This window comes from Alligator sinensis, unplaced genomic scaffold (genome assembly GCF_000455745.1).
Source record: "Alligator sinensis unplaced genomic scaffold, ASM45574v1 scaffold103_2, whole genome shotgun sequence".
Classification (NCBI taxonomy): Eukaryota; Metazoa; Chordata; order Crocodylia; family Alligatoridae; genus Alligator; species Alligator sinensis.
In genome coordinates, this window is record NW_005842166.1 from 523003 (window position 1) to 547879 (window position 24877).

Here is a 24877-nt window from a genome sequence, read left to right on the forward strand (position 1 = left end):
ATAATTTCCTTCTGCCAATTAACTAAAACCTGCTCAAATTGTATGCAACTAACCCCCTGTGTATTCTGGATAATTAGCCCATTTACCTTTGCTACCTCCAGTTATAATAAATTATAGACACGAGTTTGCCAAGGAGACGTCAGCATTTATTATAATCCTGTTAGACTTCAGTCTTTTGTGCTCTGCAGCCAGGAGAGGTGGGGACGTACAAAACTAGAAACTGGCTGGCCACAGGAGAGCGTTACTTCTGTTCAGTCAGTCTGGTTTTGATGTGGGAGAAGGATAGAAGAAATATTCTGCCCCTGCCCACTCCTGTGAAAGGAGCCCAGCCAGCCTGTAAGGAGAGGAGGAAGAAAGGCGGCCTGCTGCTCACTTCCACTAGCGAGATGGCCGAAGTTCTGAGGATCTACAGAGCAACCACGTGTGCAACCAAACTCAGCAGCTTTCCTCAGTAAAGAGAGAGCATTGTCATTTCAGGTGATAGGCAGAACATTGGACGACTCTCCTCTCTTTTTGATTATCCTCTACTTTAAACCAGGGGGGGTCAAAGATACTGGATCCAGTCCACAGAGCCCCATCATCTGGCTCCCAGTGCTGCCCCTAGGTCCTGAGTTGGCCCACACGCTACACATGATGAGTACAGGGCCCAGGTCATGCCCTGCACATTGCACCTGCCCTGGCAGGCCTGGGACTCACATCACACATGGCCCCCACCGGCCAGTGTGTGTCCTGGACTGGCCAGAGCAAGGACCAGATGTGCTGGATCTGGCATGCGCTGGGGCGGGAGCGGGGGAGAAGGGTGGTGGGTGGACACACAACAGGTCTATGGGTCCAATCCAGCCAGTGGGCCAAACACACACCATTCATTGGGCCTTTGGACCAGCCCTGCACCACTCATCCACCCCAAGGGCCTGGATGAGTTTGACACCCCTACCTTAAACTACAATGCAGTCTTCAGGGCAGTTCCCAATTGTGATTGAGGATGTGTATGAAACAAGCTGGCAGGGGCTGCCCAGTCATACCCAGCCATCTAGGACTGTTCTCATCATTTAATGCAATATATTACATAAACCAGACAAGTTAATTCTTATGCAGGAGGTAATTCCCTATTAAATAAATAATAACACTTATAATCCCAGTAATGGTGGCGGAACAAGAGAGTATCTTTTAGAAACAGACATCCATTAAGAATTTAAAGTCTCAGAAAAATCATATATTTACCACTTCTTTAAGTAAGGCTAGTTACTTACAGTCTTAATTTCTATCTTGTTTGTATAGTTTCAGCCATTGCAACCATTTGCATTAAATGGCCTTCTAGCATCAGGTATTTTCTCACTATGCAGATATTCATAGGTGGTGTTCAAATCATTGTTTTACCTCTGCTAAGCTAAATTGGTTGAGGCTTTTATTTTTTCATTTTTGTAGCTCTTCTCTCAACCCTCTGTTGTTTTCCAAAAGTGTGGGCACTGAAACCGGATAAAGTCATTGAGAAGTGGCTAACGACCACTACTACTCCAACATGTCCAAGGATCATATAAATCGCTGTGACACAGTATTGCAATGGAAGTTCATGTTCATTTGGTTTTGACCCATAAATCTTTTTCAAAATTACTGTTTTCCACAGAACAGTCACTTGTCCTGGAGTAATGACCTATTTTTTCCCTAAATTTCTGACATTACAGCAGACTGTATGAAAAAAAACGGATTGCTTGACTTCACTAAGAGATCGAGCTTGATAAAAATGTTGATTAGCGCTGAGAACTACCTTGTGAGGGACGCCATTCACAGATAATTCAGTTCCCTATGAACAAGCATGCTTGAGATCTATCAGGCAGTTTTTTAATTCATCTGTGATATGTACTAGGTTTTTTTTCTCAGAATATAATATAATGCTAAATCAAACACAAAGTATAATCAGATTATATTATGTCAACACAACACAACCTTTATCACAAGATCTGTGGTTTTATGATTTTTGCCCTTTGCAAGATGTATTTTCCATGAAACCACAGTGAGTGGCATTACTTTTATTTCTCTTTCATACCAGCCTGACCATTATTTTTGCAAGGGTTGATGCCAGTATAACTTGATCTGTAAAAACAATTATCCTATTTACACTATCCAAATATTAGATTATTGATATTAGTTCAGTCTTAAGGAATTTTTAGTTTTTCAAGAGTTATTTAAGCTAATGTCTATTGTCCAGAGCATTGCTCAGCTAACTCCTTGAAAACTCTGGGTTGCAAGCTATGAATGTAAGTATATAGGTAGGTAGGTATGCATGCATGCATGTATGTATGTATGTATATAAACAGCATGTACTATAATTTATATAAACTGTGGTAGATGCTGCTTGTTACTTTTAAAATAAAGCATATATGACTTTTGAAAGGTAAGCTTTAAATTTTCATTCTGTGAAAACTAAAGCGCCGAGGCTGAACATTCACTATATACAAATATCAGTGCTACCAAAATTTGATCACACAAATATCTGTCGAAAGTGACAGCAAGAGAGGTGTGAACATATCTGAAATGAACTCAATTGCAATTGAAGTAAATATTTTCAGAACATGTTTCTTCACAATGACTTCCAGCTGCTCCCTATGTTATGTTAATGTACTTTATCTATAACGAAGGGTAGAAAAACAATTTAGATACATTAAGAACTGACCCTAATCTTTGCCCATTCCTTGAAACACAGACTCTTGCAGTGAAGTCAGATGCTCATCGAATTTGACAACTTCTTTTTGTGACCCGTTGTAACTCCTTTTACTTTTCTGGCTCCTTCTGCCTTTCCTAATGAGGCCTTTCATAATTTAAGCACCTTGTGTCACTTCATACAACAGGAATTGACTGGGACCTCTGTACTATAGTGTCAGAAACAACAAAGAATACAAGTTAAGTCCTGATCCTGCAAATACTTAAACACACAATTTATTTTACATGTATGAGCAGTTCCATTGACAATGGACATAGTTACTCATGAACATCCATGCTTGCAGATGCAGTCCTACACCAAAGCTCATGACCCTGCAACCTGGAAAATACCTTAAACATGCACATTGCCACTGCTGGACACAGACATGTTGCCCTATCTTATTGCAAAGTCGGATCTAACTTGCTGCCCATAATCACTTGTTGGTCTATTTTTGCATTTGTTCTTCCCAAGCATCTCCCTCCTATTAAATATTTGTTTTGGATATTTCCTTTCCAGGTCCCCAAATGTTTTAAGATGGCTGCATAAAGTTAGGCTCCTGACAAAAGAGGGCAGATCTGACACGGAATTAAGTTATACTGGTGAGTGTGTGAAAATCAGGTTTCTTTTACGTAGACTACTTGACAACAACTTAGGAGTCTGATTTCAGGTGTACAGATCTGACACATCTGGCCCAAATGTATTAACCTGCACGTCAGCCTTTGAATCTTTCTTTCTTTAATCCTGCCCATATTATTAACCTAAGGCAGTGTTTCAAAACTTCCACAAAAATGTTCATCCCAGCAAAATCTCTTTAAACCGCCCTTATTTCTTAGTTTTCCTCTATCACCATCCTAGCTTGCACAAGGCTGGAAAGAAGCAGATGCTTGTGGTCATTAGCATTTTAGGTTCTGTTCCCTGTCTTCTAGCAAGGGATTTATACATTTGAGTTTGGTAGAAATCCTCCAGTGCAACTCTCCTTAATCCCTTATTCATGTGTCTGTGTGCTGATGGGCTACTTCTAGTGAAAGCTTACTAATGGGTGCAAGACAGTACTTCCTTTAACACAGCAGGGGCCACACACACCAGCTGTGTGTTGTAGACCTCTGGCTAGGATCCTGATGCAGAGCCTGCTGTTAAGCTGTCCAGTATGTCTGCATTTATTAGTAATAGATGGCATAAAAATGAGCAGGACTATAGCAAAAATCACCCCAAGTATACCAGTTCATAAGGCTAGCATGATTAAGGCAGATTTGCTAAAGCTGCAAGGGAGCAGTGTGGCTAGGATCACGTCCAGACACCTTTGATTCTCCAGCCTGAATGATTGTGTATTGACGTATAACCGAATCAACTGCATTCAGACTTTTACACAAGTCCAAAGCAGCACTCAAACTCACGCCTCTGGAACTGCGGTGAGACACCTTCCCAACACTCTGCATCCCCAGCAGATGTGTAATGTATTTCTTATACAGTTCTTTATTATGCTTCTTACACACAAACCTACACACATGCATGTGCACACACACACTGCTACCATCTCCCCAAACTCTTCCACATGGTGGAACTTCAAAATGCCAGGCTCAGATTTCCAAAAAACATGTGACCGTGTCAAACAGAAAAGTTACAAAGCAACACAGGAATGGTCAGACCAGATCCGATCCGAAGTCCATGTAGTCCTGTATCCCATCCCTGGTAGTGACAAGTCCCAGCTACTTCAGGGGAAGATGTCAGAACCCCACAAAGCCATACATGGGGTAATCTGCCCTCCATGCAGGTCTTGTTCTGGTCTCTAAATATTGGCGTTAGCTCTAAGATACGAGGATTTATATCCATTCCAAAAACTGTTGTTCTAATTCATCAGAACTCAGGATATCCATAGTACCAATATAAATAACTGGTCCCTTTATTAATCTTATTAAATGTTTTGTAGCAATAAGTTCTGTAGTTCAATCCACATGTTGTGCAAAGTATTTCTTTCCATCCGTTTTGAATTTCCCACCTTTCTAATTTCACGGGATGTCCTGATATCCTTTGGTATTGTGTTACACGATGAGAACAGATGCTCTAGATCTATCTTCTTTGGACTATTCATATTTTTACAATGTTTTCTGATTCACCTGCTATAACAATCCCGATCTTACTGGCCTCTCTTTATATGAGAGGTTTTCTCCTCTCTTGGTCTTTCAGGTAGCTTTCACAGAACTCTCTCCAGTTTTGCGAGCCCCTTTTTCAAATGGAGTGACGAGTACAGCACTTGATCTTCACAGGCATTCAAATGAAGTCACCCCTGTTTTATATGAACACCAGAAAATCCAAAATTAAGGGTCTGTTTCATGTACAACCGCCATACAAGTGTAACACAGCGCTGTTTGAGCACATGGTACATAGCTGTATCATTCTTTCGGGAGTAAACAATATTTTCCAGAATTGCAGGACTCAAATAATAGAGAGTCATTTTAAGTCTTATTAGATTCCTTATTTGAAATTGTACAACTGGAAATAAGGATGCAAAGTAACTCACTGGGCATTTCCCAATGAGCATGCACATGCAGGGGCATGTGTTCCCCGCAGGACAAATACCAGTGGCACATATTTGTCCCCCAGCATGCCCCTGCATGCGCACGCCAGATGGGATGGGGAGACAGAGGCCAGCACCTAGACTGGCCCCAGCAGCCTTATCTGGGGTCTTGGCGGCCTCCCAGGGCAGCACCAGTGCTGAGCTGGCTGCTCGGAGCTTGGCTGGCAGCCAAGCATGACTCAGGCTGGAAAGGCTCCCTTTCTGGCAGGGCATACTGCTGTCACATGCGCTGAACTGCTTTTTTTAGTGGCAGGGGATTTTTTTTACATGGGGATCTCCCGGTGTCAAAACCCCCCACCACGCTGCAAATTAGCAGCATGGCGACCATGCACACACGTGCCATGTGCAACTTGTGGTGCTGCAAATTGCCCGTGTGCGCTCGTGGGATGCGCCCACTGTGTCCATTGTGCTCTGTCCCCCAGCATCAGTTATTGCCATATCACTGCTGCTAGTGCTAGGCCACAATGTGTAGGAGTCCTGTGATTAAATTAAAAGTAAGCTAGCTCTGAATACTGCGCGCCAGAATGCGTCTTCTTTTGCAGCCAGGGGTGGATGCGACAGAGTCAACAGCTTTTCCTTCTCACCCTTCTTTGCTTCAGCACATTTCTTCAGACTCCTTAGGAAGCAGGATTTGAACGTATCAGGTCCACAGCTCTAACAAGGGTTCCTGAGATCCTTTCTTAACACACCCCGGGGAGAGGAACTGTGGCCCCGTGCCACCCACCTGGCCCATGGACTGGCCTTCACTACTCATCCAGCTTGTGGGGTTTGATGAGTTTGACCCCCCTGCTTTAGAGGAATGGCCAAGAAAACACAACACTTCCACGGCAGGAGTAGGTCTTCACCCCCGGACCAACCTGCTGGGCCTTCTTCCCATGACACACACTGACACTGGAATAGCTAAGCCCCCGTCTGCCAATATACCCCTGTAACAAGAATGGCTGAATGAACTCCCCTCTATGTCCAGCTTGGCAAATGTCCCTCTTGACAAGAACAGCTATGTAATGCCTCTGCCCTGCAAACACTGTCATGACAAATTACCAGTGACAAGAATGGCTGAACCCACGCCACCTGCAATAAACTCCTACGAAAGAAATGAAAAGCCTCCTAAACATGGTTTTATGATAGAAATGAATGAGTTCATCCTGCAACATCCATTTTTCAGAGCAACGGTTAAGACCCCCAACACAACTGTGGAGAAGAAGGATCCCCTCCCCTCAACTGATGTCCATTGACAAGAAAGGATGTGCCCCCCATAACACCGAGCCCTCCGCTGACAACAAGTCAGGAGTGGACTCTCTGGGTAACACATATTCTTCCAGCCTCCACTCCTGCAATGCACATTTCTGTGACAGGTATGGCTTTTTTCTCTTTCTGGCCTTCACACCCTGTGCAACAACGTGCAATAACAGCTGTCTTCCCCCAGTGTATCCTTGTGATGGAAATGGCTGAATCCCCTCAGGCCCCACTGCACAGCTTGGTTGGCTATGGCTAAGCTCTCAGTAGAATAGCAGAGGGAGAATAGCAGGTAGAAGCTCTCAGTAGAATAGCAGAGAATAGCAGAGGGATCCCCCTTTGCAATCAGGGGGTACCCTGATTGCAAAGGGGGATCCCTCTACTATTCAACCCTGTGACGTGAATATCTGAGACACCTCCTCCCAACAGAGCCCTCTACTAGGAATGGCTGAATTGCCCCCAGGACACCTCTGTGATAGAAATTTTTTAAAGTCTCCATACCTATATGACAAGAATACCCAAGAATACCTGATACCCCTGTAACATGCACTGCTGAGCTGCACCCTCCAATGCATCCCTGTGACAGGAGTGGCTGAGCCACTTCATCCCTGACACGGTGTCGCAGGCATATAAAGCTACCAACCACTTTGTCCATGCAGTATTAAGCCATGGAAGTAATGTTAGGGGTATAGGTGTCCATAAGCAGCTAGTGTTCCAGCCACCCACCATGCACAAAACAGGTCTAGACCCAAACTGTAGTATGTGGACCCCTGGGGGTACACAAGACATCTCTGGGGGGTACGTAGGAGAAATTGTATAATGGCAGCTTTAATTTTCATTATAATAATTGGCACTTAAGGGGTTAAAATATAAGGATTGCTGGTAGGGGTACATGGGCAGCTGGTAAATCTGGAAAGGGGTGTGCACTAAGAAAAAGTTTGGGAGCCTCTGGTCTAGACACCAGAGGGGGTTATAACCTCGGGGTTTGCAGGTGGCTGGCCTATTGCACCTTTCCCAGGGTGCAGGTGTTTATTTGATATTGGGTGGTAAGCTGCTGTCTCTCACCTTTCTTTACCCTTGAGTTATGCAATCGTGAAATACCTTTCTTGGCTTCCTTCATGCCTTTGGGCATTGCACTAGAAAAATGTCCATGTGGACAGTGGTTGCTATCTCCAGGGTGCATCTTTTCCTACCTTCTGGATGAGCAGCATAGCTCCATCCTTTCCTCCCGCTCTTTGTTCAGAACGGTTTAACTCTTGAATGCAAATGTTCTCCTGTTTGCCTCATTAATGCCACCATTCGAAGGCAGTTAGTCTCCTACAGAGAGCAAACTCAGCTCAGTCAGTGTCTTACTAAAGAGGACATTCATGTTTACTATGAAGAAAAGTCCAGGTGTCCCTTCCTGCTTGCTGCCCCTTCCTTCCACGCCCTGCCTCCCCTGCCCCCATTCTGCTGTCAAAGAAGAAGAGTACACAACTGGGCTTTCCGCTCCTTACAGCTTGTGTACTAGGGCTAATTGATGAAAGGCACTCAGTAGCCCAGTTTTGCACCTTGTTAGCATGGCAATTAGCTCTCTTTACCCATCCTGATTGCTCTTTTGCATATTTGGTTTAATTCATCTTTTCCCGGAGTTATAAATGTGGCCCCGGGGAGACACTGACAGTTGTGCAAGGAAGCCTAGAAGGAGATAGTCATGCTGCGAGTCCTGCTGCTGCTGCTGCTCCTGATCAGGAAGCAGGGCTGCTCACCCAGACCCCACCGTGTCCTGCCAGAAGAAGATGCAGGAGACAGGAGAGCCGAGGCTATCAAGAGGCTTCTGGAGTTATTTGGCCTAGAAGACCCTCCCCGTTCCCCCCACCATTTCAAACAGCCTCCCCAGTACATGGTGGACTTGTACAACACGGTAGCAGATGCTGATGGTGTCACCAAGAACCCTGACATCCTAGAGGGAAACACCGTCCGCAGCTTCTTGGATAAAAGTAAGACCCCTGGCAACCTCTGTCTCTGCTCTTATCTGTTAAGAGTTTTTGGGTGTAATTTTCCAGTGCCCTGAATGCTTGCTTGGCCACTGGAAGCCAAGGGGAGACCCCGAGAAGGCAATGCTCCTGGTGTCAGTGAGCACAGCCCCCAGAGCCTGTGTGGCATTAGAAAGCCTTTGCTGCTGTGTTTTGAATGTGCCCACAAGACGCTGTTGCTTAATGTGACACTTTGCTCCAGTTCACAGTGATAATATGCATTTCCTGTTCATCCTGTCAAGCGTGGCTAAGAATGAGAAGGTCCTTACTGCCGAGCTGCATCTTTTCAGAATGAGGGCCAGGGTGGCTGATGGTCCTGCCTATAAGAGACATCACTTTTGCCAGGTAAGGAGAGTGAAAGCGTGCATGTGTGTCTGCTTAGAAACTGCACTAGACAAAGTCTGCTCTTAGTGAAACCACTATGCATTTGAATTTACTTTACCTTTACTAAGAGTTTGATTGGGCTTCTGGCTTGTATCCTGAACTTGTCAAAGCTGATTACTTATTGACTTACGTTCAATTGACACAAACCGATTTTAAAATAATTTTAGCATGTCCATACGAAGAACTCTACCACTTCAACTGAACCAGTTTCTATTAAAATCCATGCAGCTTGGAGTGGATCTTAGGCTGACTTGGCTAATTTCCCCCTCTTTGCTCCTTTGCAATAGAGGTTTTTCTTAACCAACAGAGTTTGGTGCTAACTGTCTTTTACTCTCCCAACAGGTGAGTGTCTATCAAGTCCTGGACAAGAGCAAACTAGATTCCTCTGAAGGGAAGAAGCTGTTGTCAGCCAGGCTTATCTCTCTGCAAGGCTCAGGCTGGGAGGTGTTTGCCATCACACAAGCTGTAAGTGTCTACAGTCTAAATTAAAATGAGTAGAGGGAGGAAGGACAGAATCTCTGTTGTATCACCAAACCACAGCGTATAGCCCTTTAAATTAAAGGACTCCCCATACTTGCCCTATAGATCCCTTGGCCCAGGGGAGTGATTGCTGAGTGGAGGGATTGTTTGTCAAACCTTAGGTGTGCAGACAGGTGATAAAGTGGCATCTCACTGCCTGAACCTCTTGAGATGTCCCTGTGAGCCAAGCTCCTCTTCTGCTGTCCTAACACTTCAGCTCTGCAGACTGACCTTTCCCAAAGCAGGGCTATGCTGCAAATATATATATTTCAGAAATATTTATGTTTCTGCTGCATATTTGCAAGGTGGTGCAGCACTGTATGGATATACGTGGGATAATATCTGAAGCAGAGTGTACATTTTTGGGGTGATACCAAATGCAGTGCTTTTTTAGGACCCTTGCTAAAAAGCACTTTAAATATCATGAACCAGTTGTGTAGATCCAAACTTTAAAGGAAAAAGAAGAAAAGTATTTTCCAGAACTATTATAAAACTGTAAGAAATAAACTGTAGAGAAAATGCCACAAGGGGTGGCCAGTTGTACATCTGCTTACCTCTGTTAAGGTGTTTGAAGGACCACAAAGCTCTAAATTAGAGTTTAGGTACAGCTGCAGGGCGGGAGCTAGTGATGGGCTGCAGGGATTAGGATTAGGGATTTATTTCACTTCCATTTCTATTGCATTTTAATTATCATTATAGTCACACTTGATATGAAGGTTACATTTATAAGTGGTTTATGAAGGATAATAAATGATTAACAGATAAGGTCTGTTGCAGGTGCCTATAATCACTGCAGTACAAGGTTTACTGGATGATAAACTTGTTTACAGACAGTCCACTGATCTGCTGGTTTCTATATCAAGAGATTAGCCACTTATTAAAATCTCTCTTGTTTCAGTCAGGTACATAACTGCAGTTCATCATAAAAGGAGCCCTACTATTAAGCATCGCTTGTGATTGCTGATTTCTACTGCAGGGGTGTCTAGAGGTCACATCGGGAATCGGGGCCCCATTTGTCTGGTGTTGCACAAATACACACCAACAAACAGCCTCTGATCAAAGTGCTTTTAGTTAATGTTTCCTAAATTGAGTGGTAGTCCAGGGGGGTCACACAATGACAGACATCAGGCTTTTTCATCGTTTTGGTGAAAGACAAGAGGTGAGGAGGGGAAGGCTGATGTGCTGCAGATAAAGCCTGGCTTTCTTAAGTGGCCAGAGTGTTTATGAGAAACCCTAGCCTTACACTTGGCAGTACATAACTCATCTCTGTCGCTATGAAGCATCCAACTAAAGGCATAAGTGCATTGCATGCTGCTGATGGCAGGGTCATGGCATTAGATCATCCTAGGGCCCTGGGGCAAGAACTGTCACTTTATTACATGGGTGTATAGCACCTAGCACATTGGGTCCTGCTCCCTGATTCAGCTTGTGGACATTAGCACCATTGTGACTGTTCTTGTCACAGTCAGAGGGTCTGAGAGTAAAGGGCACCCCCTTGGTCCACTGAGAAGTGACTTTAAGTAGCATGGATGAGGGCTGGCCTTCTATGAGCTCCCCAGAAGGAAATGACTGCGATGGGGACAGGAAGGATGATTTCCACTTGTCGTCCTGTCGTTCAGGATGTGGGGGGTGGGGGGTGGACCACTCATACTCAGCGCCTTCATCTGTCTTGGCATCAATAAGCATTGGTGTTGTATGCATAGCCTTCGCCAGAGCAGGGTTGGCCTTATTAACTGGACGGGCAGTTGGAGATGTGGATTTCTTTCAGAACTGACATGTTTTCAGTGGTTTGGAAGAAAAGTAGGTAATCCCACTGAAATAACCCCTGTCAGTATACTGAACCTCATGATGCCATCCCTGGAGCAGGGAGCTGCCTTTTTAACACCTCTGAGACAACTCTGAACATGTTTGGGTTTGCAGGTTCGCGACTGGACTGAAGATGAAAGCAGCAACCAAGGCCTCCTGGTCAGTGTTCGTGGCTTAGCAGGGGCTTCCGTGGATGCCCCCCACATGGTGCGCTTTGCTTCAGGAAGAGATCACCATGAAAGCAAGAAGCCGATGCTGGTTCTGTTTACTGATGATGGGAGACGTGGAGCTTCTGTGCCAGCCAACATCTTCCCAGGTGAGGCCAGCTCCCCTGCGCTCTACCGGGATGGACACAGTCACTGCAATCATGAGACAGTTAAAGTGTGACTCTCGCCCAAAAGGGACTGTGATCAGTTCCTTCCTTGGTACTTTACCGACAAAAATAAGGTTCACTGCTTTGTAAGAGCCTAGAATACAACTATAGGGTCGGAAGCTGGTCTCTACCTCCTGTTTTACTTTTCCAGTTTTACTTTTTATGTTGATTACTGGTGCAGACGCATGAATCGGAGAGAACGCAGCGTGACTATGATCCCAGAGTGAGTTTGCAGGGTTTGCAGCTGGGCTTATATCAAAATGATGAAAACTCAGTGTAGGGTCAGTGGAAGTCTTCCTCCTCTCTGACACCATGGGGAAAGAGCCCATTCTCAGAGAAGAACGACTGTAATTCTCTAGCCTTTGCAGTTTTCCTTTCTGTGAAATGGGCACAATAATTGCCCTCTCCCCCCTGCCAATCTCTCTGGAAAACACCATGGGAGCTTCAGGTGAAAGAGGATTATTTACCAAGTGTAACTATTGAAGTTCCTTGACTTTAGGCTGTTCTAGGAAACAGAAATTTAATAATTTGATCACTCTGTCAAATTAACAACTGCTAAACTGAAAACAAATGAAAGAAGTGGTTTTTCTTCCAACCTGTGGATGCGATCGACCAGCAGAACTTCCTGCTGCAGAACAGTCAGTGCTGCCCTGGGGGTGGGCATGAACAGCTACAGTTGTGTTAAAATGGCATAATTTAACGTCAAGCTTTAGGTTATAAACTGGTCTCCCAAGGGTTTAGGACCCTTCTCCTTACACAAAACATTGCACTGTTTAGCTATATGTTTTATGAGGCTGGCTTCTTGCAGGTATTGTCCCCATGTAGGACTGGAGAGACCCAATATTCTGGCCTGGTAAAGCCAACCCCTTGCTACTTCACTCTCACTCTTACTTCAGTTCATATGTTCAATTTAATGACATTGTTCTCATCTTATTGCTCTTGCCTAGATGTAAACCCTCAGACTCCCGTCCCCGCTGCTGAGCCGATGGCACCAAAACTGAATGGCCCGAGGATCACCCGCTCGCTGGATCCAGTCCTGCCTTGCCAGAGGCACCCCCTCTCAGTAGACTTTGAGGAAATTGGCTGGTCTGGATGGATCATTTCACCACGAGGGTACAACGCATATCACTGTAAAGGTTCTTGTCCCTTTCCTTTGGGTGAGAACATGAGACCAACAAACCATGCTACAGTCCAGTCTATTATCAATGCTCTCAAACTGAGCGAGGGAGTGAACAGCCCCTGCTGTGTCCCAGACAAACTCTTCTCAATCAACCTCCTCTATTTTGATGATGATGAGAACGTTGTCCTTAAACAATACGATGACATGGTGGCTGGGAGCTGCGGCTGTCACTGAAGCTGGTTCTCGAAGGAGAAGCAGGGACGGGCCAGTGCAGCAAGGAAACTCCCTAAAATGCAAAGAGGGCTGCTTCCAGGAACCCTCCTGAGAGTCTCTCACCCGCCTGAGGCTGTGCTGTGCTTCTCTGCTCAGGTTAGCAGGCAAAATGCCTGCATTTTCAAGTCTCTGTCCTGTATCCATCTCTCTAGTCACCCCCACCTGGATCAAAGGGGCAATTACACCAAATGCCTACATGACCTAGGAAATGCTTTGATTAATGAAAAGCAACCTGTGTCTGAGTCCCCTTTGGCAGCCCAGATTCCCTAGAGTTGTTGGTATGCTCTTTACAACATGGTTAAATCTGGGAACTGTTGTGAAAGCCTTGGGCTCTGTGCATTTTAAAGAAATCAAAATGAAATGATAGAACAGAGCTTTCCAGTCCCAGGCAAGAGGAAAGCCAAGTCCCACAGCGTGGTGTGGAGACAGCTCCTAGGAATCATTGTCCGTGGAAAGGCCTCCCTGCCGATTGTACAATATGTATATAGCAGAAGCACTAATATATGATGGAAAACCTCCTGTACAGTATGCCTGTAAATGTCTGTACATATGACCTTTTGTTATCTGTAAAATGATTTCAGAGTACCTATTAAATGTAGGAGAGAAGTGCTTGTGATGAGGCTTCCTTTGCTAGTGCTGAAAGAGCTTCACTGTTGTTATGGGCTCTTGAATATGGGAGAGAGCCATGCTCCTCTCTAGTGCACAGTGCAGCTCTGCCTTTCTGAGGCCCCTGGGTGACATCTGTATGCGCACAGCCCCTACCTTCCTATGCACTTACTGCTCCCAGTAATGCCAAGTGTCGTGAAACCATCATAAGACTTGGGATTGCAAAGTCAAAATAATTCTGACTTGCGATCTCCCAATCCAACCCTCAGATCTCCAGATTTTGCTGGTTAGTAAATGGAGGAAGCGGGGGGGTGTAGGGGGGAGATCAAAGCCTCCACAGTGAGGGAAGGAGGGAGGAAGTGGGCAGGGGGGAATGGGGCACTGGGGCCAGGACAGGTTGTCCAGAGGTGCAAGGGTGGCGGGGCGCAGCTTCCTGCAGTAGTGTGCACCCCCAAGGCAGGCATGGGGTCACAGGCGGGCTGGGCCTCTGTGCCCTGCTGCCTTGCCTGGGGAGCTCAGGGCGGGTCCAAGCAACAACACCTATGTGTTACTTCACTCTCGCCTCCAGCAGTTTCTTAATACTATGTATGACACTTGGTCAACTATCTGTTGACATTTTGACAAGTTTAGAAGGTCACTGTAGCAATTATTCTAGTGACTTCAAGCTCTGTCTGATGAATTTCTGGTTTCAGGAGGTGGCAACACTGTCTCACTGCAGTGATCGGACATAATTTTTACTTCCAAAAGGAGCAAGGGCCCCCGGAAATGGGTCCATGGGCCAGCCTAGCTTAGCCAACATGACAGATCGCTCCTTTTCACAAAAAGCAGCCAAATCTGTGTTTGCTGTAGTGTTCAGACAGGACAGAGAAATGAAGATAATCCAATCCACAGGTTCAGCCCTTGCATTGAGTGTCAACCCTGGACTCTTCAGACCTGAGTCAACTTGTCTTGGCTTCTTCAATTGATTCTTCAAGTCCTTTACAGCACGTCATGAAACAGCAGTGAAGGATTTCGGACCAGTCCCTGGTGGCTGCTCTATCTTAGAAAGCATTTGATGGGACTCACTGGGCTCCCTCACCATCCATATCATAATATTGTACAAAGCCCTTTAGCTGTAGATGTAATGTCCCTTGATCACCAAATCCTGCGTGTGTGTGATTTTGAAAACTGGTCTTCTGCCACTGCCAGTAAACAGGGCTAATCCCGTCCCAATCCTCTTTCAAACACAGGTTCAAAATAGCAGTTGCTTAGCCTTGGGAATGCAGATGAGACTGAACTGATTCCTCTGCTCAGATGCTCTTTGCCTGCTAATCACCAAATGTATATCCACAGTCAGTTGTGATGGCAAAATAGCCCCCTTCCCCACCCCAGCCCTGGCTGATTGCTGGATAAGGCAGCTGTGACAAGGAGTTTAGATTAGATTAGATCAGATCCTGGGCCTTGTCAGTTTACCTAAACTATTGGGGATGAATTTTATGTCACTTTTTGTGCCCAAATGGCAGTTACCCAGCTATGTGACATTTTTGGCACTTACACACAGGTGAGGGATTATCCAGTCCTCTCTCCAGAGCTCCTTTTGAAGCTGAGATACTGCCCCTTGCATTTAACAGTCAGCAGATAAAACAGTTGGAACACAGCAGAAAAGCTGGGAGAAAAAGTCCAGGCTAAAATCCAAGGCCTACTCCCGTCCAGAACAATATTAATCTCACTGGGCACGTTTACACTTTAATGTGCAGTAGCCCAGTTTACTCTGCATTAAAGCATCACATAAAAAAATGCAAATATGCTAATGCATAATAAAATAGGCTTTTGCTGCTGTGCATTAGGGCAGCCTAATGCGCATTTATTTAGTACCTCACATTGGAGGTACTAAATTTAATGCACATTAAGAAAAACACATTAATGCACATGTAGATATGCCCACTGAGCCACACAGTCTGTCGCATACACTCTTCCTCCTGTCCCCACATGTCTACTTATCTTGGCTACCCAGGGGGCCAGTTTCAAAAGGAGGGCTGGGGAAGGGACTTGATAATGCCTTACTGATGTGTTGGTTAGAGCATTGTATTGGGAAAGTGAAATAGAGATTCAAAACCCCCACTGGAGGAATAACCTCACCACCTAGCTTTGGAGTTGAAACATGGGAGACTCCTGCTCCTTCTCTAGTGTCTAACACCCATGAATCATGAGCTTTTGTATAAAATTTAATGCAATTTTATACAGGTACAAAATTTAATGCAATTTCATTCAATGTAATTTAATCAGGTAAATCCATGATTTACATGCATACACTGGCCACTTGTGCACCAGCTGGCCACTTGTATCCTTTTGTGCATGTTAAGTGTACACACATATGCTTACACATCCATACTGCACAGGTAATCGAGGGAACCAGAATCACAAACTGGACATAACTGCGTCCTTTCTTTACTAGTGTGTACTTTGCTTGCAGGTTATATGAGTCACTGGATTCCCCAAGGGTGCAAGCTATCCAAACTGCTACTGCGAAGGAGCATGGTGAGGGCGAGTATAGGGGAATGGGAGGTAATGACTGCACTGCTGCCGCTCTATCTTCCTAAGGTGCTAGGTAGAGTGCCAAGCACACTGTGATCCCTAAACAAGCCTCAGATGCTAAGCCTCACAGGCACTGGTAGATCCTGGTAGCAGGGTAGTTTACTAGGGCTGGCAGAAAGAGGAGATGTCTAATGCCCTAAGGACAGTGGTTAAACAGTTGACGTTTATCATAAAACAAGCAATCCACTAAAGGAGTAAGGCTCCTCTGGCCTATTGCTTGGCTGCTTCTCCAGGCCAGGCTCTGCTAGCAATACAAAAACGTACCTGTCTCCAGGCCAGGATCCTTCTGCAGAGGGTCACACCAGGGCCCCTACATTGGCTTCTGCTCATTTCTCACAGACTGATCCTAGATTCCCCTACAGAACAAATCCTGTGATCTGCCAGCCACATCCTCTTCATGCACAGCTCCTTGGTCCCTGTGGCAGCCTGCTCAGTACACACCTCACAGGTAGGTTCCCTTGCTACACCTGGATTGCCATGCAGCTGCCATTTCCCCAAGTGGGAAAGAGCCTTTTGGGATCAGGCTCTTTCCACAGTTTCTGCCCCTTTCCCTCCTGCTAGGGGACAGGGGTTGACCTGAGTGTCCAGCCCTAAGTGTCTGAGGTCAGCGGAGAAGGGCTCGAGGGGCGTGCTGATTTGCTGCTTAGCAAATTTATCACATGGATTTTGAGCACCATTGTGCAGTATCTAAACCCCTTTGGCTGTATCCAGATGAGCATAGCTGTGTGGTATGTGGTCCCGCAGGCCTGTCTGTGGTGCCACACACCACACATTCAGGCATTTCCCAGCTGCAGGAGTGACACGGCTGCAGCGTCCCTGGCCCCCAGGACCACAGGTAAGGCTGCTGGGGCTAGCTGCTGGTTGTTGACCCCAACCTCCCCTACCCCACCCAGGGTAATCTGCCGTGTGCCAGAGGGCACATGGCACAGGTATTCCCCAGGGACAGCTAGCAGTGGCACAAGGTGTGCTGCTGGTAGTTGTCCTTGGGAAACCAAATGTCTGTGCTCATCTGGACGTGGCCTTTGAATGCAAGTTTGATTCCGTGTCTAACTTGCACCCGTTCAGTGTGGCATCCTGTCCCCTCTCCTGGAGCCTTTATAGGGGTGGCAACCTGCAGCATGCATGCCACCAGTGGCACAGGCAACTTCTGTGTGTGACACTTGGCAGATTGGGGAGTGGACAGGTAGCACAGTGACAGATAGGGCAGAGAGCAGAAAACAGAGCAGCAGATCAGGCAGGAGAAGGGGATTGGAGTGACACTCAGGGAAGGCCTGGGGCTAATTTGTGGCACACCTGCCAAAAAAGTTGACTCCCACTGATGTAGGTTAATGAGTCTGAAGCTTTGGATTACAGAACTTGGTCTTTTGGCTTGGGCAGTAGGAGACTGTTTTTCCGGGTCCGGTCCCTGCTGCAGATCCACCCATGGGTAGGCTATATTGATGCACTTGCTCTCAGGCCACTGAAGCACACAGTAACCCAACCCTGGGGTTAACACTAATGGGTTGTCAAGATGGATTCGGGTCACATCTGCTTTGCCCGCTCCTTCCTCCTGATCGTGATGTGAGAAACTTGCCCCAGTAGGTTTCAGTCAGCAAATGGGTTGTGCCTGAGAAATCGGGAGATTTGATCTAAAAAGCCTGAGCAGTTTAGCCTTGTATTAAAGGCTAGATATGGTGTAGAGGGTCATGTGGGTCTCACTAGCTTGGCAGCAACTCAGGGGGGAACTGGCCATTCAGACTATCACAGTTCCTGCTTTGACTCAGAGGACAACAAATACTGCAGTCCTAGAAAGGGGCATTTTATTTGTCCTTCCCACCAGCTCACATTCACTAGCCAGTGCAATGTATGGATGGAGCACTCCTCACCCCTCTCTCATACCTCCTGGCCCAGCTGCTAAGGCAGGAGGGGAAGGTACAGTGGCCACGTCTACATGAGCGGTGGACTGTGCAGTTGTTACTATACAGTTGTTTAGTACTTGCTTAACCAAGTACTAAATGACTGCACAGTAACCAGCATTACTGCCCAGTATTGTCACTGCACAGGTTTTTTTAGATGCTCTTGTGCAGTAGCTCATTACTACTGTGCAGGAGCATCACCGTCACAGTTTGTGCCTGGCAACACTACGGCACCATAGCATCTCATGTAGACATACCCACTGAGTACTAAATCCAGGCATTCAAACTCTTGAGTCAGGCTCCCTGTAGTCATGAGACTGGCATAAAAATGATGGACTCTGTTTTTAAAAGCTGCATGCTGTTTTTCTTTTTCACTTCTCTTCTGTGTTTGGTGCACGCTACCAAAGGGGTGTGCAGGGGTTCCCACGCAAGGGGCAGCCTCGGGCATTTGCCTCTCCTGCCTTCCTGTCTCTGCACACATGCAAGTCTGGCACACCTGCTTTGACTAGTGCTTTGCCCTGTGGGTAACCCTGTGATGTAAGGCACTGCCCTGTGCCAGAGAGCAAATTTGGCCCACAGAAAACATCAAAAACTTGGATGAGCAGGTATTGATTTTTCTCCCAGTAAAAGTAAGCAGAAATTAGTTGAGTGTTGTGTTCTATGCACAACAGCTATAGCCTTATGATGAACTATCTGATTTGCAATGTTAATGTTTATTATATATCCATTACTTGCTTCAAGGAAGTCCCCAGTAGGTTCAATGGTGGAATCCTTGTCCTCCCCACAGGGGACCACAGTTCAGTACAAAAATACAGCCATGGAGGCACCAAACGTCTGCACCTAGTCTGGTCTTTGGATTCTGTCTCAGTGGCCTAAAGCTGGGATAGAAACTCTGGATGGCCTCCACTCCTCCAAAAATTTCGGCGTAGATATGTGCATTGAAGGTCTGGGTGGCCTGTTATGCACATGCCATGATCTGGAAGGATCAGTAGTTGCCAAACTTGCTTCAGTCCCAAGCCTGTTTTCTTCAGATGTCACTTGATGTTCTGAACTTGGTGATCTTTATAAAAAATGACAGGTTTGAGTCCTTTGGTTGCAGTAATTTAGGAGCTAGTATAAGGGCACTGACTTTCTGAGTTCCCCATTAACTCCTTGGCTATTAAAATAATACTGCTCACAACCACTGCATTTCAAGCTCTCATAATTATCCAAAGGTTTGTCTTTTAAGCTGAAATGTTCCTTATGTGACCACTGCCTTGGTTTCCCCGAGCCTTGTAACCCAGGAGCTCTTGCCCCTTTAGCAGTAGCTCCCTGGTAATGTGGTGTCCTGGACTGAACACAGTGTACCACATGGGTCACTGAAGAGTGGCAGCCACGTCTCTGCTTCATTCCTGCAAACTGCCAAAGCTGCATTGGATTTTTTTAACCACAGAGCACTGGAAACTTGCTGCTCACACTCATTCGTTCCTGCATCACAGACTTCTCCTCAGTGAGTGTGCACGCCTTTGTGGATGAAGAGGTCAGGCCTAGTCAGGGGTTTTGAATGATTTTGAATATCTGCAATAATATTTGCAATTACTGGGTGCATCTATACAGGAATTAATGCGAGCAATAAACCTGGAGCTGTTTGAACTAGAGGAAACTGCTTGCAGGTGCAGTGTCTATATGTGTGCCTGGGACAGCAGCAATTTGAACTGGGGCGGAGCAGGCCCCCAGCTGCATAGGCCAACTGGGTGCAATTTACACCGCCAGTCAGCATCTACATGTGTGTTGCAATGCAGCAAATTACTCTGTCATAAGATAGTTCTGTCCCAGCCGGTTCTATCTTATGGCAGAGTTAGTTTACTGCGCCCTAATACCAGCACACATGTAGACAGTGATGCTTTCCTGCAGAGCTAATTAGTCTACTCTCCAGAAAAGTGCACATGTCGATGCACCCACTGGGGGATCAGGTGACTTGGTTAAGGGTGGGGTAATCAGATGACATGGCGGTCTGATTGGTGGGTGCCCATTCTGGGGTCGAAGAGCCAGGTGTGTGGCCAAGTAGGTGGGTAGAACAGTTAGGTTCATCACTTGGTGAGTGGGAAGTGAAGTTGAGTAGGCTGGTTCCAGTGTGGCCAGGTTGATGGGTGAGGCTGTGTGGTCTGCTGGGTAATAACCAGGTCACATGGCTCTGGAGGTATGGGTAAAAGTGCTGGATGGCACAACTTCATGGAGGAGGGAAGGTACATTGCCTGGACAGGCGGAGTAATGAGTTTCAGTGGCATGGCTGTGCTATTCAGTGGTGGATGTGGGTATCAGCACAACAGCACTCAGCCAATTTCTTCATGGCTCTCTCCTTAAAGCAAATTTTCTTGCCAAGCTTGGCTGAGAGGCTAGTCTCATTCTCATGGGCTTTCAGCTTGGCGTAGTAATCAGAGAACTTGTTGTAGAGAATGGAAATGGGCATCCCATTGAGAATGATGCCAAAGGAGATGCATCCAAATGCCACCATCCTGCCCAGCACTGTGTCAGGCACGGTGTCTCCATAGCCCACTGTGGAGAGGCTGACCTGAAAGAGGGTTAAGAGAGAAAAAATAAAATCCCATCCACTCATGTCCTAGCAGGCTGCTCCTGGCCTGATTGCCCACTGAGCCAGGTCCCTACTACCAAAAAAGGTCCTTGTCCTCACTGTCACAGTCTGACCTGTCTCTCCCATTTGAAAGCTGGGTAATAGCTCTCCTGGGTACCCAGACCCCACTTACACACACCTGATAACACTCCACATGTCTTCCATGTGCCCAAGTTGGGGATCAGCTTGACTGTCCACCCCACTGTATCAGCTCTCATGCCCAGACAGAGTTAGCTTGTGTTCTTTCCCCTCATGGCCACAACCGCACGTGACTCTCTCCACTCCCATGACCTATGCACTACACTACATGCTTTCCTCAACTCCAGGGGTGGCCACGTGATAACAATCCTCTTCTCTTCTCCAAACTCATGGGTATGCCATCACTGCAGACGTTGCTTCTAAGCCCCTGCTATTAAAATACAGAACAATCTCATCCGGGTTTGGTGGATCTGGACCAACTAAGGGTGTGAGGTAGAACCTAGGTTTCATTTTAATTTGGATTGCTAGCCTGTCCTCTTTGTAGTGAGCTGCAAGCTAAACTCCTCCTATGCTGATTCGATGGGATGAGCATGAGTTCTTGAGGTGATGTGGCTGTGAAAAAACTAAATGTGATTTGAGGGGATATCAGATGAGGTATTTCCAGTAAAGATAAGGAAGTATTAATATCATTTATCAAGGCACTGGTAAGACCTCCTATGGAATACTATGTACAGTTCTGGTCTGCTATAGTCAAGAAGGATGAACTCAAACTGGAACAGGCACAGAGAAGGGCTACAAGGATAAGCAGGGGAACAGAAAGCCTGTCTTATATAAGAGGAAGCCAAAGGAACTTGGTCTGTTCAGCCCAGTGAAGTAGAAGTGAGGGTCAGGAGGGGAGATGTAATTGTTCTCAGTGCCATAGCAAGGGGAAGGAGAAGAGGAGCAGGGTGACCACCCCAGGCGCTGAAGTGAAAGGGTGCCAATAGGTGCTGCCCAGCCGGGGCAGGACACAGGATGGTGCTGCGAGTGGCTCATTTGGGGGGCACAGGGATGGGAGGAGGGTGGCTCCTGCTGCTGCATGCACTCCCAGGCAAGCATGGGGGGGCATGTGCCCCGCCGGATCTGTGCGCAGGTTGAGGGCGAGCTGCCGCTGCAGGCTTTGCTCTGGGCGCCAAACTTCCTCGCTACAGTGCTGATTGTTCTGTATAAATACAATTTGGGAAGCGGGGTGGTGTGATGAACACCAAGAAAGGAAGTGAACTATTTAAGCTTAAGGACAATGTTGGCTCAAGAACAAATGACTATAAACTGGCCATGGACATATTTAAACTGGATATCAGAAGATTCCTAACAATCAGAGCAGTGAGGTTCTGGAACAGCCTCAAATAGGAGTAGTGAGGGCAAAAACCACAACTATTTTTATGATGGAGCGTGCTTTTACCAAGGCCAAACTAAAGAGACTGTGGAGCTGGCTTTCTGGCCGCAGGCTAACAATTATGCTAGAATGGTAGTGTTGTTCTGGCCATTAACTCTTCTTAGACTGAAGGGAAGAGGCAGGAAAAATAAAAATCCATGAGTGGGTGCAGATGATGATGAGTGATGGCCTCTCGAGCCTGGCCTGGCCAGTTCAGGATATCAGTACAGGTAAGGACAGCACAGCCCAGCTGTCGGAAGGTCCGTGCACACTATATTCCCCAGTCGATGGGTGGTGGAGCTCACACCCTTTCGTGTGAGCTCACCCCTTAAGCCAGTGCTTCCCAACCTTTTTCTCAGCATGACCCCATTTAAACATTGGAAATTTTTTGCCACCCCAAAGTGATGCAGACAAGATCAATGCTCCCACCCCTGGCATGTGGCACGGCCAGAGTGGAGCCCATCGGGGTGGGGAGGAAGGATGCAGGCTTCCTGCTGAAGCCTTCCTGCCATGCTGCCCTTCCTCCAGGGGCGTCTGCAGCCCACTGAACAGGAGGGCAGCAAGGCAAGCCCTGAGCCCACAGTGGGCCTGCATCTGCCCCTGCCCCATACACAAATCTAGGGGGGCCAGGCCCCTGCCATGCTTCCTTCCCCAGGAGTGTGCGCAGCAGCAGGGAGCCAGCACCACTGCTGTCCCCCAGACAAGTCACCCCTGGTTCCTTCCTGCTCCCCCAGCTGGGCCCCATATTCTCGCCCCGGGCTCCATGCACCAGCCTGACTGGGCAGCACCCCCAGCCACAACCCTGCCCCATTGCCTCCCTCCCTCACCGTGGGGTCCTCAATCTGCCCTCCCCCACCCCACTACACTTATCTGGAGGTCGCTGCAAGATGCTACCTGGCTGCCATGGGCACGTGTGCGCGCACATGCACGTGACACCCCTTCCTGATTGCCCCCCTCCCCCAAGCAGCCCCTTGTAGGCTAGAAGTCTGCCAGCCTGCAAGGGGAAACCCACTGTTCCTGCTTTTTTCTGTGATTTTCATCATAACCAGTTGTCACTGTTGAGTGTCTTTGCGACCCCATTTTTTAGTGTTGCCACCCCAATTGTGGTCATGATCCTAAGGTTGGGAACCACTGCCTTAAGCCGAGCTCCAACAAATGACCCTCTGGCTAAGTCCTGAACACCTGGAATGTGAACTTTCACTCCTTGCTCACACCCGTGCATTGAAATTTTACCTTTCCTACCTCTTCCCTTCAGTCTAATAAGAGTCTGGGGCATAGCTGGCCAGGACAACACCACCGTTCTAGCAGAATTGTTAGCCTGTGGCCAGAAAGCCTTGGTAAACGTGAGCAAGAGCACCTGCATGCAGTGGGGAGAGGTTGGGGACTTGACAGTCCTGAGCCCTCTAATGGCAATCCATAGCTCTGCAAGTGAGGGGGTAAAAACCTCAGGGTAGACTTGGACCCAGAGCTGATGGGTCAGAAGGCTTATGACAAGACTGAGGCTACAGTCGAGCAGAGATTAGGGCTGTGGAGTTCATGCCACCTGTCAATGGGAGGGTGCATGGCTCATGAGGGTGGTGCTGCTACCAGTGCTTCTGTACACCACACTGGTCTTCATACTGGTCCTCATAGCAGACTGTCTGCAGGATCCAAAGGGACACGTGTATCTTCTTCTAGGCTCGAGCTTGGCAAAGCCAGCTAGAACCACCCTGTACAAGGCTAAACGGACAAAGGGCTGGGGGTTTCCAGATATGCTGCTCTTTCTCTGGGCAAAGTAATGAGCCAGGCAGTAACAGGAGGATTCAAGGTGACATGCTTTATCTGGTATTCTGATGGAGGCCTGCTCCAGCATGGCAGGTGTACACTGTGCCCAGAACACACTTGTGGGCCTGGGACCCTCCATGGTCCAACCAGATCCTGGAGCAGTTCCACAACCCCTACGAGCTGAAAGACAAGGCCCAGAAACCCTGATGCAAGTAGTAGCGAGAGACAGACTGTTGCTGGTGAGCGTGTTCCCCAGTGGGCACGTCTATACATGCATTAATGTGCCATAATTATTATGGCGCATTAAGTTGAGGACCTGTAACAACAGATACTAAGTTAATGCACCATAATTGGTGCTACTGCAGTAGCGCTGGTGCATGTCTTTTAGGTGATGCTAATGCGCAGTAGAATTAGTCTACTGAGCTTTCAGCATCTTGTGTAGAAATGCCCAGTGATAGCTCCTAGGCCCTGTGGAAAAGCACGTGTCACAAAGGCCTACAGAAAGAACAGAGGGATCTCAACCGGCAGATATCCACCGAGTAATCCCAGTGCGGGAAGTGCAGCCCAGAGTGGGAGTTGGCAGCCCCCCAGACCTGCCTGGGATACAGACAACTGATCACTGCTCTGGAACTGCACAAACCAGAGAAGTCTTAGGGAAAGTGATCTGGCTCCTCTGGTTGCCGACAGGGGGATGAACCTGAATGGGGAGGCTGTGCTGTTTGGCTACTTGACAAAAAAGCAAAGGACCCTGATGGGCCACTTTGACCAGTTAGTTTTCTGCTTCAAAAATGCTCTGCGGAAAAACCTAAGAACTTGCTGCCGTACAAGCATCTGAGCCTCCCAGTAGAGGACTGCGTAAGACTGGGGGTGAACAAACTGCAACCGTACTTCCAAAAAACAGAGGAAGACAAAGGGGAGAGAAAAAGAGGCAGTAGAAACCTGGAAGAGGAAACATGGCACATGTTTTTTCATGACATGAACGCAGAAGACGACTGCTGAAGACCAGTGGTGCCATGAATCTGGACTGTGCAGGGA

The 24877-nt window shown here is 47.1% G+C and overlaps 2 protein-coding genes across 2 annotated transcripts in view; one reads left to right on the forward strand and one right to left on the reverse strand.

Moving 5' to 3' along the window:
- Nucleotides 1–8162: 8162 nt before the first annotated feature.
- Nucleotides 8163–13605, forward strand: LOC102380095 (bone morphogenetic protein 2-like). The gene is made up of 5 exons (XM_006025757.2): nucleotides 8163–8488; nucleotides 8727–8869; nucleotides 9251–9373; nucleotides 11348–11549; nucleotides 12554–13605. The coding sequence occupies exons 1-5, from the start codon at nucleotides 8203–8205 to the stop codon at nucleotides 12958–12960; spliced, it is 1161 nt and encodes a 386-aa protein (XP_006025819.1). The 5' UTR covers nucleotides 8163–8202; the 3' UTR covers nucleotides 12961–13605.
- A 5226-nt stretch (nucleotides 13606–18831) lies between these two features.
- LOC102383293 (potassium voltage-gated channel subfamily V member 2-like) overlaps nucleotides 18832–24877 on the reverse strand; it is a 10544-nt gene continuing 4498 nt past the window's right edge. Inside the window, exon 2 of the mRNA XM_006025769.2 lies at nucleotides 18832–20625. Within this exon, the coding sequence (XP_006025831.2) occupies nucleotides 20353–20625 (273 nt within the window). The 3' untranslated portion in view covers nucleotides 18832–20352. The remainder of the gene's footprint in view (nucleotides 20626–24877) is intronic.